General features: G+C 41.6%; 1 protein-coding gene across 1 annotated transcript in view; it reads right to left on the bottom strand.

Moving 5' to 3' along the window:
* Positions 1-5,747, bottom strand: part of LOC146965418 (uncharacterized) — a 35,040-nt gene extending 29,293 nt beyond the window's left edge. The window contains exons 1-2 of the mRNA XM_085765316.1: positions 5,618-5,747; positions 5,429-5,530 (exon numbers count right to left, since the gene is read on the bottom strand). Of these exons, the coding sequence (XP_085621442.1) occupies positions 5,429-5,530; positions 5,618-5,687 (172 nt within the window). The 5' untranslated portion in view covers positions 5,688-5,747. The remainder of the gene's footprint in view (positions 1-5,428; positions 5,531-5,617) is intronic.
* Positions 5,748-12,566: the final 6,819 nt, after the last annotated feature.

The raw sequence follows: 12,566 nt of genomic DNA, 5'->3' as shown, positions 1-12,566 counted from the left end.
GCCCCTGCTTCAGCAGCAAAGAATGGCAGAAGTTTGCAGTGAAATATGATTTCAAGCATGTGACGTCAAGCCCACACTATGCACAGTCAAACGGGCAAGCTGAAAAAGGAGTTCACATTCTCAAGCAACTCCTAAAGAAAGCAGCTGACAGTGACTCGGATCCCTATCTGGCTTTATTGAGCTACAGAGCATCACCTCTTCAGTGCGGCCTATTACCAGCTGAACTGCTGATGAAGAGGAAGCTACGAACAACATTGCCGAGTCATCAAAACGACAAATTAAAGCAAAAGAATCACTCAAAGATTGAACACAAGCTACGACAACAGAAAATGATGCAAAAGTCATTCTATGACAGAACAACCAAGCATCTCCCTCCACTGACTAACAACGACACAGTCAGGATTGAGGATGCTGATGGATGGAGTACAAAAGCAACTGTCCTGCAAGAAGTTGCTCCACGATCGTACACGGTGAAAACTGATGATGGACAACTCCTCAGACGCAATCGTCGCAGTCTGTTAAAGACTCCTCAAGGGACTGTTGGTGAGCTCAGTGTAACCTGTGGTGAATCTCAGGTAACTCCCACACCTGCTATGGACTGTAACACTGACTCTCACACACCTACTCCAAGCGAACCTGAGTTAAGAAGGTCCACAAGAGAAATCAGAAAGCCTGATAGACTGAACTTATAAACAAAGAAAATTCAATATGCATGTTAAAGATGTTGAACAAAATGTATATTGATTGATGTTGTGAATGTGTTCTAAATGGTCTAGTGTTGGCTTAGATATGAGTTATGCAATCTGATATAAACTGTTTATACTGCTTAGGTGTTGCAGAGTTATGCTGAAAGTGAAATGGTTGAAATAACTGACACAGCTAATGTGATAATTCATGTTAATGCATTTTACCTTAGAAAAGGGGGGATGTTATGATTAGATGTTATTACATGTTTGACCGCTAGGCGGCAGTACTGGTTAGTAGTCAGCTTACCGTACCATATAACGGGGTAGAGCAAGACTGCATGGAGCCACATGTATGTTGTTGAGAACGTGAGACATTAAACTAAGTTACTTGCTATCAACACGGCCTCATCCTTGGAACACGAACATGACACATGTCACGTGGGCTTCTGCACGGCCACGCCCCTTTAGAGAGACCAGAGGCAGTTTGGAGTGTATTGATTCCTATGGGACAATTTAATGTGAACACCGATTATGATCGGGCCTTTCTCCCCATGGTCACTGAAGCAAATTTTGGACTCATTTTTCACAAGCCACATCTCTTCTGAACAGTTTGACACCAAAATGGTAATTTTCAGACGGAGAGATCCGGAGAAAATCCACTTTGTTCAAGACCTGTCTCTGTCTCTACGACACACTCTCGCGAGATTTGGCACAGATCTCCTAGGCAACGTCAAACAAACGGCCGCGAACTCCCGTGAAAATGATTTAAATTATTTTTGGCATGCTAAATATTACTGTTAGTAGTGTAAATATTTAATGTTATCATAAGAAAATATAAATATCTCACTTTCATCTACCTAAAAATTGTATAAATCCACACACACGTTCACAGACGAGGTGGGGTGACGGTTGGCCACGCCCATTTAGGAGACAGGAAGTGTATACCATTTCATATCATTGGAGCAGCCGCTCATGGAGTATCTTTCCATTTATTGAATATCTTTGGTAGCAGTAACGTTACAACCTCAGAGACTGTGAAGCATTTATTTGTGTGATTTGAGGATTTAAAAAGGGATTTATTGTGTTTATGACCTGTTACACAGGTCAGGTTTTTTGCTCGGTTGGAAGCTCGGTCGGAGCGAAGATTGGTCTGCCGTGCGGGCGTGCACATCCACGGACAGGATTCAAGATGGCGAGCCAGACCCAGACCTTCAGCTCATCTTCTCCATCGCATCAGTGAGGAAGTCTCCTGCGTGTGGTAACTCCCTGCCAGAGTGGTAGGAGTATCAGGAACTAGTTTGAACTGAACAGAACTGAGAACTGATTTGAATTATTATTTTTGGACTGAATCGAACTGAAACTTTTCATTGAACTGAACACTTGAATTCACATTTGGACTTGAACTTAAATTTAAAGTGTCATACTTTTATTTTCACAAGTTTATATTTTTGAATGTGATTTGAATAACTGTGGTCCACGTTGATTTTGATTGTGTTTTGAAGGTTTGTTCTTACCTGTAAAAGAAAGAAAAAGAGTTAACTCAGGAAGAAAAATAGGAATTCTAAAATAGGTGCAACCTAGACTGGTCTAACTAACTCAAATTAGTCTGACTAAAATAACCTAGGAAATAAAAGAGACTGGTCTAACTAAATCAGATTAGCTTTACTAAAATAAACTAGGTGAACTAAATAACAAAAAGAAAGAGTGAAATACTGTTTTCCATTTATACTTACCTTAATATTGGGAACCTGCAGGGTATTTTTGGTTTCATGTACTGTGTTTTATATGTGTTTTATGCATTCAGTAAATTGCCGGCCTTTTGTATTTAAAGAAACGGTCTCTAGTGTTATTATTCTTGCTCCCCACTCCTTAGAGCCTAGAACTGGTCCAGTGGCGCAGTTAGTGGTGTGATACCGGTGCTACATAGAGGATGGTTCTTGATGTTGAAGATTGTGCGTTCAAGCCTCAGCTCGTACAACATTTCCATATGAGAGATCTACCCACACTTTTCACAAAGGTCCAGTCCCATGCCAGATTTCCTTGACTGGAAACACAAGACAACAGTCCTGATGGCGGCACTACAGCAAGCCTCTACATTTTAAAACTTTCACTTTTAAATTGTCTAATCTTGCCTAAAATTGCCCAGCCCCGACCATTGCTGAGCAGCAGCTATATATATTTTTTTTTTAACTCATTGAGTGCCATTGACGTCTATGGACGTCAATCAAAATCCAATGCTTGAGTGTCAATGACGTCCATAGACGTCAAATGCACTTTTCTGCGGCTGGTAAATGGGGACGCTGTCGCTCACACTGTAATTTTGGGGCTTCTGGGATGCGTAGAATAAAGGATACTGTAGATCAGAGCAAGAAGTGAAGAAGAAGGAGAAGACGAGCGCCATCAGTACTGATATAAAAAAGTTGGAAAAAGTTTCTATTTCTAGGGAAAAAGGAGGAGGAGAAGGTGAGGGGGCGTACCTGTTGTATTTTAGTTGTTGTTTAGTTTAGTTTAGTTTTGTTGTTTTTGTTTTTTTTTGGGGGGGGGGGGTCAATGAAAAAACATGTGAAATGACATCTTACATGTTTTTGAAGCCAAAATTAAAATGGATGAATCACTGTTTTTCTTGAGAGACTCTGTTTCACAAAAATGCATTTTTTCTCAACTTTCTAGAAAAAAAGTGGTCTTTTTGCTGCAACCAGGCTCTATTCAACTTAAGATAAATCAAGAATGGAACAAGGTACAAACAAATGGATTCCTCTCTAGTTAAAGTGAGTCCAGATTCTCCAGCACTGGTGCCCCCCAGGGATGTGTGAGCTCCCCTGTGCTCTTTACATTATACACCAATGATTGCATCAAAGTCCATCCTGATAACTACATCATCAAATTTTCAGATGACACGGCCATTCTGGAGCTGTTGCACAAGAATGGCAGTCCAGAAGCTTACCATTCTGAGATCTGTAATTTTGTTCAGTGGTGTGACTCTAATTATCTGATGCTAAATGTAAAGAAAACTGAAGAGATGGTGTTCAATGTTAAAGCTGTGGATGACCTGAGGCCGGTGGTCATCCACAATGAACCCATCGCTCAGGACTCTTCTTATAAGTACTTGGGAGTTTATATTGATGACACACTCAGCTGGAGGGCCCATGTGGAGAGTCTCTGCTCCAAACTGCAATTGTACTTTCTGCGCAGATTGAGAGTTTTTGGTGTTGAGCAGAAATGTATGTTGTTGTTTTATCATGCCGTACTGGAGAGTATCATAAGGTACGGAATTACAGCCTGGTATGGCAACTTGTCTGTTCAACTAAAGACACAAATGAATCGCCTGGTACAACATGCCATGAAAATCATGGGCGTTAAAGATCATGTTTCTCTTCAATCCATTTACGAACAATCCACCTTGAGACACGCACGCAAAATTTTGTCTGATCAATCTCATATTCTCCATTCAGAGTACCAACTGCTTCCTTCTGGGAAGAGATTTAGAGCTCCCCGGAGCAGGTTGAACCGCTACAAACATTCTTTTATTCCAACATCTGTTAATATTCTGAATGCACATATGTAGTTGTACAGTTGATAAAACACTGTGCACTGTATTGTAACGGTTGGGCAACTGCCATTTTTTGTTGCTGTGTGCTGTGTTGGTATGGGTAACGTATGTTGTTTAATGTGTACTGTATCAGTACAGGTTATTGATTGATTGATTGATTGATTGATTGATTGATTGATTGATTGATTGATTGATTGATTGATTGATTGATTGATTGATGTATATTTTATGATGCTGTGTACTGTAGCAGTACGGGTTACTGATCGCTCAATTTTTATTGTTTGTTTGTTTGATTGTTTTTATTGTCAAACTGCGGACCACCTGTGAAGCCCACAACGAATTTCCCTACGGGGACAATTAAAGTATATTGAATTGATTTGAATTAAATAGAGAGTCTCCTCTTTCCTTTGAGCTGTTTGGTGTTTTCAGAGTTATAGTACAAAATATTCTCTGGGTCTTGAAATATTACTCAAAATGCCCCAAAACGCTGGCACATGGCACTGACCATTTTATGAAGTAGAAGAAGTAAGCGATATTTTTGTGTTAATATAAGTCTTAAATAGTTCTATCTTCCGACAGCAATCACTTACATAGAGTGTTTGGACCGAAACACGGGTCTGTCAGTCACTCTGCTCTGCTCTGAGCCGAGGAAAACACTTTTCTTGTATCCTACAAGTTTTATCCAATGAGGAGAGAGAACGGCATGAAGGGGCGGGTCCTCTCTGTGTGTGCAGCCAAGGGATGCACGTGAATGTGGTGACGTAGGGACGAGGACCAATAGATCCATGACGAGGGCGGGGGCTGCTAACTCCATCGGCTGACAAGAAGTTATGGTGCGTTCAAGGAAACCCGTAACTCGTGTTTTTCCGACCTGTGAAGTCGTACCAGTTTGATCTGGTACGAGTTCACGGGTCGGAAGTTACTAGTGGCCGTTATAGTGACTTTCACAGGTAAAACAGGTCGGAAAAACACGAGTGGGTTGCCTGGAACGCTACAAAGTCGTAAGACGTGACTTGAAGCTGTAATTTACGGTTTCAAAAGCCTGCCTGGAACGCAGCATTAGCCAAAACGACCGGATCGCTTACTTCTGCTTTAAGTTGCAGTGCACTGAGATCTTGGAGCCACTGCAGGATAATGATCCTTTAATCATGAATTCAACTTGACCTTTAAGTTATAAATGAAGCAGACTCACAGTGAACCCCGAGGCCGATGAGTCCAGCCAGCAGGAAAACACTCAGCAGACTCAGAGAGAGGACGACAGCTCCATGACATCTCCTCTCAGAGCTGGTGGGACCTGAACCAAGAAAAGACCAGTTAATAAAAACAGTCACACATAATAACAGACATTTGTTCTCTGCTCTGTCTGACTGACAGCTCTTACCTGTAGGATTGGTTGAAATGTTGGACTTGTCCGGCCTTACATCATCAACATTGACGTAGATTTCGTCCATTGATGCTCACTACGATACAGAGGATCAGCTGCAGCAAGGTCTGACATGAAAATGACAAAAAAAACTTGGTTTCAGTTGTATATTTGAAGTAGTGAGGAAGTGGCAAGTGCTTCTCAAACCTGTCGCTTACAACAGGAAATTTGCGACTTGTTGTGAATTAGGTGAAAAGGCTTCATACTAGTCAGGGGAATTGGTGACAAAGCAATAAATGTGAGTGTACATGTCCTTATTTAATGTTGGACACTGAGCCTCGTCCTGCTCTGCAGGCTGCAGCCAGAGACACTTGGGACATTTTACAGTTCAAATTTCTGTGACTGGAAAATTGATCAAGCATTTCCCAGGTTTTCCAGGATGCATATTCAGGTAAAAGAACACAAACGTCTTAACAACCATTGCTGTATAATAGATAAGGTGTACACAAATATCTACTTTTATTTTATAAAGAGGCATTTTATGGAGCTCATTTATTCCCTCCTACGTTGAGATTTTGCTGAGAGCTCAATTGCATATTGAATTTTATGTCAAGTAGCCTAACAGAGAATACTTGACATAAAATCAGAGAGCATGTTTTTTGTTCAAAACAGCTAATGACTGACAGGTAGAAGTTTAGAGCTGCAATATTTAGACTTCAGGACTGTCTATAATCATAAGATGTGGCCCTTTCTGCCTTCAGCCCAGGAGGCAGAGTGAGTGGAGAGGAGGTAACAGACACAACTGAAAACCTCTATCCTGCAGGACACGTTTTTTCTGCAAAGACACGTCAAACATTAGACACCGACCAAAATCACACAGTAACCATGTCCTTTGATGTTAGACAGGATGTAGAGTAGTGCTTGTTTGGAGCATGCTGTGTGAGTGTTTCACTGCAACAAGTTCACAGCACCCTCATTCTTAGAATATCTATTGTGAGAACCAGAAAGGTCATTTTGTTGACTACCAGTCACACTTCCTCATATGAAGGAGCTACACTGCTGATAAAGCTCAAATACATTTGTGGAGCTTCCTCTAATTCCCGTTCTGTTCATTTTACTTGTTGGTCACATGACTAAGATTGATTTCTAGATGCACAGGCATTTGAGGAAAAAGGTTCAGAATCAGCCTTTATTGTTACCATACAGACGTTCAGCGAAATTACAGCAATCACCCCGTCAGTATACAGCATACAATAAGACAGACATAACAGGATGACTGGGCAGTATAAGAGGGGGGAAGAAAAGGGGAGAAACAAAAGGAGAGAGGAGGAGAAAGAAAGCAGCTCCCAGATTATGCTCTGTGTGGGAGTACAGTGTGGGAACAGGAAAAATCCCCAGCAACATAAGCACATATGAGCACATTTTACAACATAAGAACACAAAAACAACTTGCACCGGTGGAGAGTTGAGGGACAGTCTGAGATCAACAAAGATAACCATTAACATTAGCCTTGTCCAAGCGTCTTTACTTAGATCATGGTGGAATCAATGTTATCAGTGTAGTGCCTTAAAATAACTTCTGCTGTGATTAAGTGCAGAACTACGGAGCCCCTAAAGGGACATGGAAGGACTTTTTTTTTTTTGCGAGATCTCCATTACACTTACTGTATTATTTTTTTATCATTAAAGCAGAAGTAAGTGATATATTTGTGTTAATATAAGTCTTAAATAGTTATATCTTCCGACAGCAATCACTTACATAGAGTGTTTGGACTGAAACACGGGTCTGTCAGTCACTCTGCTCTGCTCTGAGCCGAAGAGAAAACATTTATCGTATCCTACAGTTTTTATCCAATGAGGAGAGAGAACGGCATGCAGGGCTGTGTGTGCAGCCAAGGAACGCTGTGAATGTGGCGACGTAGGGACGAGGACTGTTATGGTGCGTTCAAGGAAACTCGTATTTTTCCGACCGTGAAGTGGTACCAGTTCGATCTGGTACGAGTTCACCGGTCGGAAGTTACGAGTGGCCGTTATAGTGACTTTCACCGGTAAAACAGGTCGGAAAAACACGAGTGGGTTGCCTGAAACGCTACAAAGTCGTAAGTTGTGACTTGAAGCTGTAATTTACGATTTCAAAAGCCTGCCTCGAACGCAGCATTAGCGAAAACGACCGGACCACTTACTTCTGCTTTAAATCCTATGTCAGTATTCTTATGAGAAATGATTCTTTCCTTTCAAAATAGCAAATGTCATTGAATGGTGGAAGTTTGCACCTCTAATATAGACTCTGATGTGAAGTGAATTACATTATAATATATATATAATACAACATTTTGGCAAATTCACCTATTGCCATAATCCCTGTTCATTACCTTTAATTGTTGGTGCAAGCTGTTTGTAGATCGGCGGGGCAATAGGTGAATTAGCCAAAATGTTGAATTATCCCTTTAAACTGTTATTAAACAGATTAGATATTTTAACTTCATCACTACTGTAAATTCAATTTTACCAGTGTCCAAGTACTGTCATCTTCCATGCATCATTTCAATGTGAGTTAATGCACCAACCTTCAAAATATTCTTTAAGTTTATTGTATTGATATTTTTTAAAGAAAGTGAACACTAAATTCAGGACTTTTTAGGGTAGGTACTGTTTTGGGTAAACTTCATAATTCTGCTTTGTAATGTTATGTTTCTGTGTGTTCAATTATTTTTGCAATTCAGTATGTAAGATGTAGTGACATCTAGTGGTGAGGTTGCATATTGCAAACAGCAGACTTCTCCACATGATAATCATGTGTCGTCATTTTTACTATCTCACATCTATATTCTTCTTTCCTAAACTCACAGTGGTGTTTAACAGGGGCCTTACAGCATTGTATGTTTTTAAACACCACCTGTTGCATGGTGAGAAGAAAGCCGCAACAACTTGCATCAACCTGTGCAAAAGCATCAAGTTGCTTAGGGACCACAGACCAGCCGGGATGGGAAGAAGGCCACTACAATAGTCTTTGTTTCAGTTGCTTTATGCATAAATAAACCGAAACAAAACAAACACAAACATGTACCACAATACAGACAGAGTATGATGAAAAAGCTGTGCAGTTAAAAAACAGACTGAGTTGAGTCATGTTTAGCATCACCTCCAGGTGCTTTTTAATGTTGAGAAGCTCTTTACATCTTCAGCAAAGTCAAACACAGACACATACCCACATTTTTAACAAACACAAGAACAGATCTACTGAACACTAGTGAGCCATTTCTTCACAGATTGACTTCATTGGCAAATTACATGCTGCATCATTCCACTCTCTCTTATCTTCAGTCACATAGACACAGTCCTCCACACCACCTCCATCATTAGGCTCATTTTTGCGCCAGTAACTAGAATGAACAAGAGCATCATGTTTATCATGTAAATGTTTTAGGCTCTCCTGAGTGACTTTGACAAATCACACTTGATTATATATTTGAAACTCTGCGGTTTATCTGGTGAGCTTCACTTTACTTAAAGCATACATACTTGTAACAGTTAATTGCTGAGGTGTATATAGAGGGGTATTATAAGCCAGTAGTTTCTAACCACTCAAAACCCTTGGATTTATAAGTCATTATAAGCTAGATTTATAGTTATTCATAACTGTTAATACTGTGCATCATAAAGCATTATGTGTGTTTATGAGTGTAGTCATAATGCATTATGGTTGATTATGATGAGCATTATAATTCACTATGAATGCACTCACAGCAGTGGATGTTTCTAAGAACATCTGCTGGAAAAACAACTACAACAACTTGCATCATCCTGTGTGAAAGCATCAAGGTATCAAGGTGATCAGGGAGCTGCTGTACAACTATTCTCAGGAAAAGACACTGTTGGATTAAATATGTAGTAAAACAAAGTAGAAGCCTTACTTCAGAGTCAGTGGAGTTCCATCGACCCATTTCCAGGTGCCCTCCACCTCTTTGTCGGTCAAACCAATCCAAAATGCAGTTGAGATTAATCCAATGAGAAATGTCTGGTAAATATGAAGAGACCACGTTATACAGTTATCTGAATATATCAATGATGAAAATCACACACACACACACACACACACACACACACACACACACACACACACACACACTACCTGCTCTTCAGGACTGTCTATGACGACCAGATCTGCTCCTCTGCCTCTGCAGTCCTCTCTGCCTTTGTCCCAGGAAGCAGAATCATTGGAGAGGAGGTAACAGGTACAACTGAACATTGTCCATCCTGAGGGACACGTTTTCTCTGCAGGACACAAGAGGATCACAATGACTCCACTATGTAGGATTCATGGTACTGGGAGCCTACTCTGGTTGAGCAGAGCAACTGTCTGCTACCTCGTTCCCAGAGAAGCACAGTAGCCTACACAAATCGGTTGCCGTTGCCGTCGTCGGTACTGGTAGGCTACCGTTGCCGTCATCAGAACCGGTGGCGTTGCCACTGCCGTCATCGCTGTTGTCGGTGTTGCCGTCATTGGGTAATGGCCGGTGTTCTGTCGATTTCTTGTCGAGAAATGCCGCTTTTGTGGTTTTACGCATGTGCAGAGCTGATTTTCCAAATTTCATTTCCACGCCCATAGGATGTTATTGGACTATCAAAATACGCTACCCCTAAAATAAATGTAATGACACGTGAGAGAAGAAAACTTACTTTATCCCTTTATTTGATTTACAGAGGTAGAAAACCATTAGTATTTTTTGATAGGATAGCTTGAATCAATAGACAGATATATCGGTTCATGCGGCGGTAGCGATTTTCGACAAAGCAGCGGAAATCGACACCGGTAGCCGTGCCAAGCAAAGCTCCAGAGCTCGAGCTCTGGAGGGGAGGCTGGTCGGCCTTGCAGCCAAGCACAAGGCGATCGTGTGTGGGTGAGAGGAGCAGGGAGACTGGGCTTGAGCTCAGGCTCTATGTCACGGATGTCACGGGCAGGAAGTCCTTAAAAGCTGCTTTGACCTGCACGTGGGGGCTCTGCCTGTGCTCGTGGCAGTCAGCCCCCGTGCCTCTTGTTTCTTTTGTTTGTATCCCTCGTGTTTGTTCATTTGAGGCACTAGATTTTGCTATACCCCACCAAGGGAAAATGTCACATGTAGCTTCACAAATTGACTAAGCCAGTCAGTCAACATCATCTACCATGACCCCCCACTATTCAGCTATTGCAATAATCCCTGTTCATTACCTTTAATTGTTGGTGCAAGCTGTTTTTAGATCGGCGGGGCAGAGACGTGAGCTCTGCAGTATTTCTGAGCTTTCCCTCATCAAACTTATCAAATACACAATCCAACAACTCCAAAATGCTCTTGTGGACAAGTCGTGACCTGCACATTCACCATGCTACTCCTATGACTATATGGATTATGGCAATAGGTGAATTAGCCAAAATGTTGAATTATCCCTTTAAACTGTTATTATACAGATTAGATATTTTAACTTCATCACTACTATAAATTAAATTTTACCAGTGTCCAAGTACTGTCATCTTCCATGCATCATTTCAATGTGAGTTAATGCACCAACCTTCAAAATATTCTTTAAGTTTACTGTATTGATAGAAGTTATTAGTTAACACTGAACTCAGGACTTTTTAGGGTAGGTACTGTTTTGGGTATACTTCATAATTCTGCTTTGTAATGTTATGTTTCTGTGTGTCCATTTATTATTGCAATTCAGTATGTAAGATGTAGTGACATCTAGTGGTGAGGTTGCAAATTGCAAACAGCAGACTATCCCTCCCTTCACTTCTCCACATCATAATCATGTGTCACCATTTTTACTACCTCACATCTATATTCTTCTTTCCTAAATTCACAGTGGTGTTTAACAAGGGCCTTACAGCACTGGATGTTTTTAAACACCACCTGTTGCATGGTGAGGAGAAAGCCGCAACAACTTGCATCAACCTGTGCAAAAGCATCAAGTTGCTTAGGGAGCTGCTGTACGACTATTCCCACTAGACACGGTTATGGCTGACGTCCTTTTTGGTCATGTAAAAGTGCCAGCCCATCAGTTAGGGAACTAGTGCTTTCCATTGCTTAGGAACTGGTAGGGAGTTTTTGTTTGATTGGTTTATTGATTTGGCGCTGTCACCCGCTGCCCTCCCTCTGTGTGGTTTGTGTGTCATCACTGCCTATATTATAACCAACCCTGGCTGCAATGAATGATCTTTCATGAACTCGTTCATATTTTGGGCGAACGTGAACTGAACGTACTGTATTTCCGCTTGATGAACGTTATTGTGAACGTGTTCATTCTGGCGTTTGTGAACGGCGCTCTCTCAAAGTTCGTAGGAGTGTGCATGTAGGTGTGTGGGGGAGGGAGAGGGGAAGAGAATCCAGTTCCGGGCAGGTAGGAGATGGGGTATGTGTGTTTCAGGTAGGGGAGGGAGAGGGAGAGAGAGAGCAGGAGTAATTCTCAGGTCAGACAGGGAGAAGCCAGGAGAGTTTGGGGTAAAGGGGACTTATCTGCTGATACAGGGGTACACGGTTGTCCTCCTACCCGGAGAGAAAGCCACGCCTGAGTCCAAGCAGTGACAGATCCGCCTGCTCCAGGGATTCAGTTCCTTTTCCCGAGTCCTGGGTCCACGTACAGATTCCTCAGCTTTCCTCAGTTGAAGTCTTTTTTTCACTTTTACTTTCAACTCTTTTCCTCCTTTCCTTTTGTTCTCACTTCTTGTGTTCAGACCTCCTTCCTCCTTTCAGTCTCTCCTTTGTTTGATTTTCCCGCCTTCCAGACTCTCACAGGTGGTCTGATTTCTAACCTCCCTTCCTCCTCCTTACCAGTGATGTCATCTCCTGCTTCCTTTCACCCTCCTCCTTGCTACAAGCAGCTCGCAACTCTGCTCCGCCGTTCTAAAAATAGCTTGCACCGACAATGAATGGTAACGAACCTACTCCTAAAACTATAGGGATTATGGCAATGGGCCAGTTTGACAAAATGT

The sequence above is a fragment of the Trachurus japonicus genome, chromosome 21 (genome assembly GCF_045865225.1).
Source record: "Trachurus japonicus isolate A0001 chromosome 21, Traja_1.0".
Lineage (NCBI taxonomy): Eukaryota > Metazoa > Chordata > Actinopteri > Carangiformes > Carangidae > Trachurus > Trachurus japonicus.
Note: the sequence above shows the minus strand (reverse complement) of the source record. Positions and strands in the feature narration are given on the sequence as shown.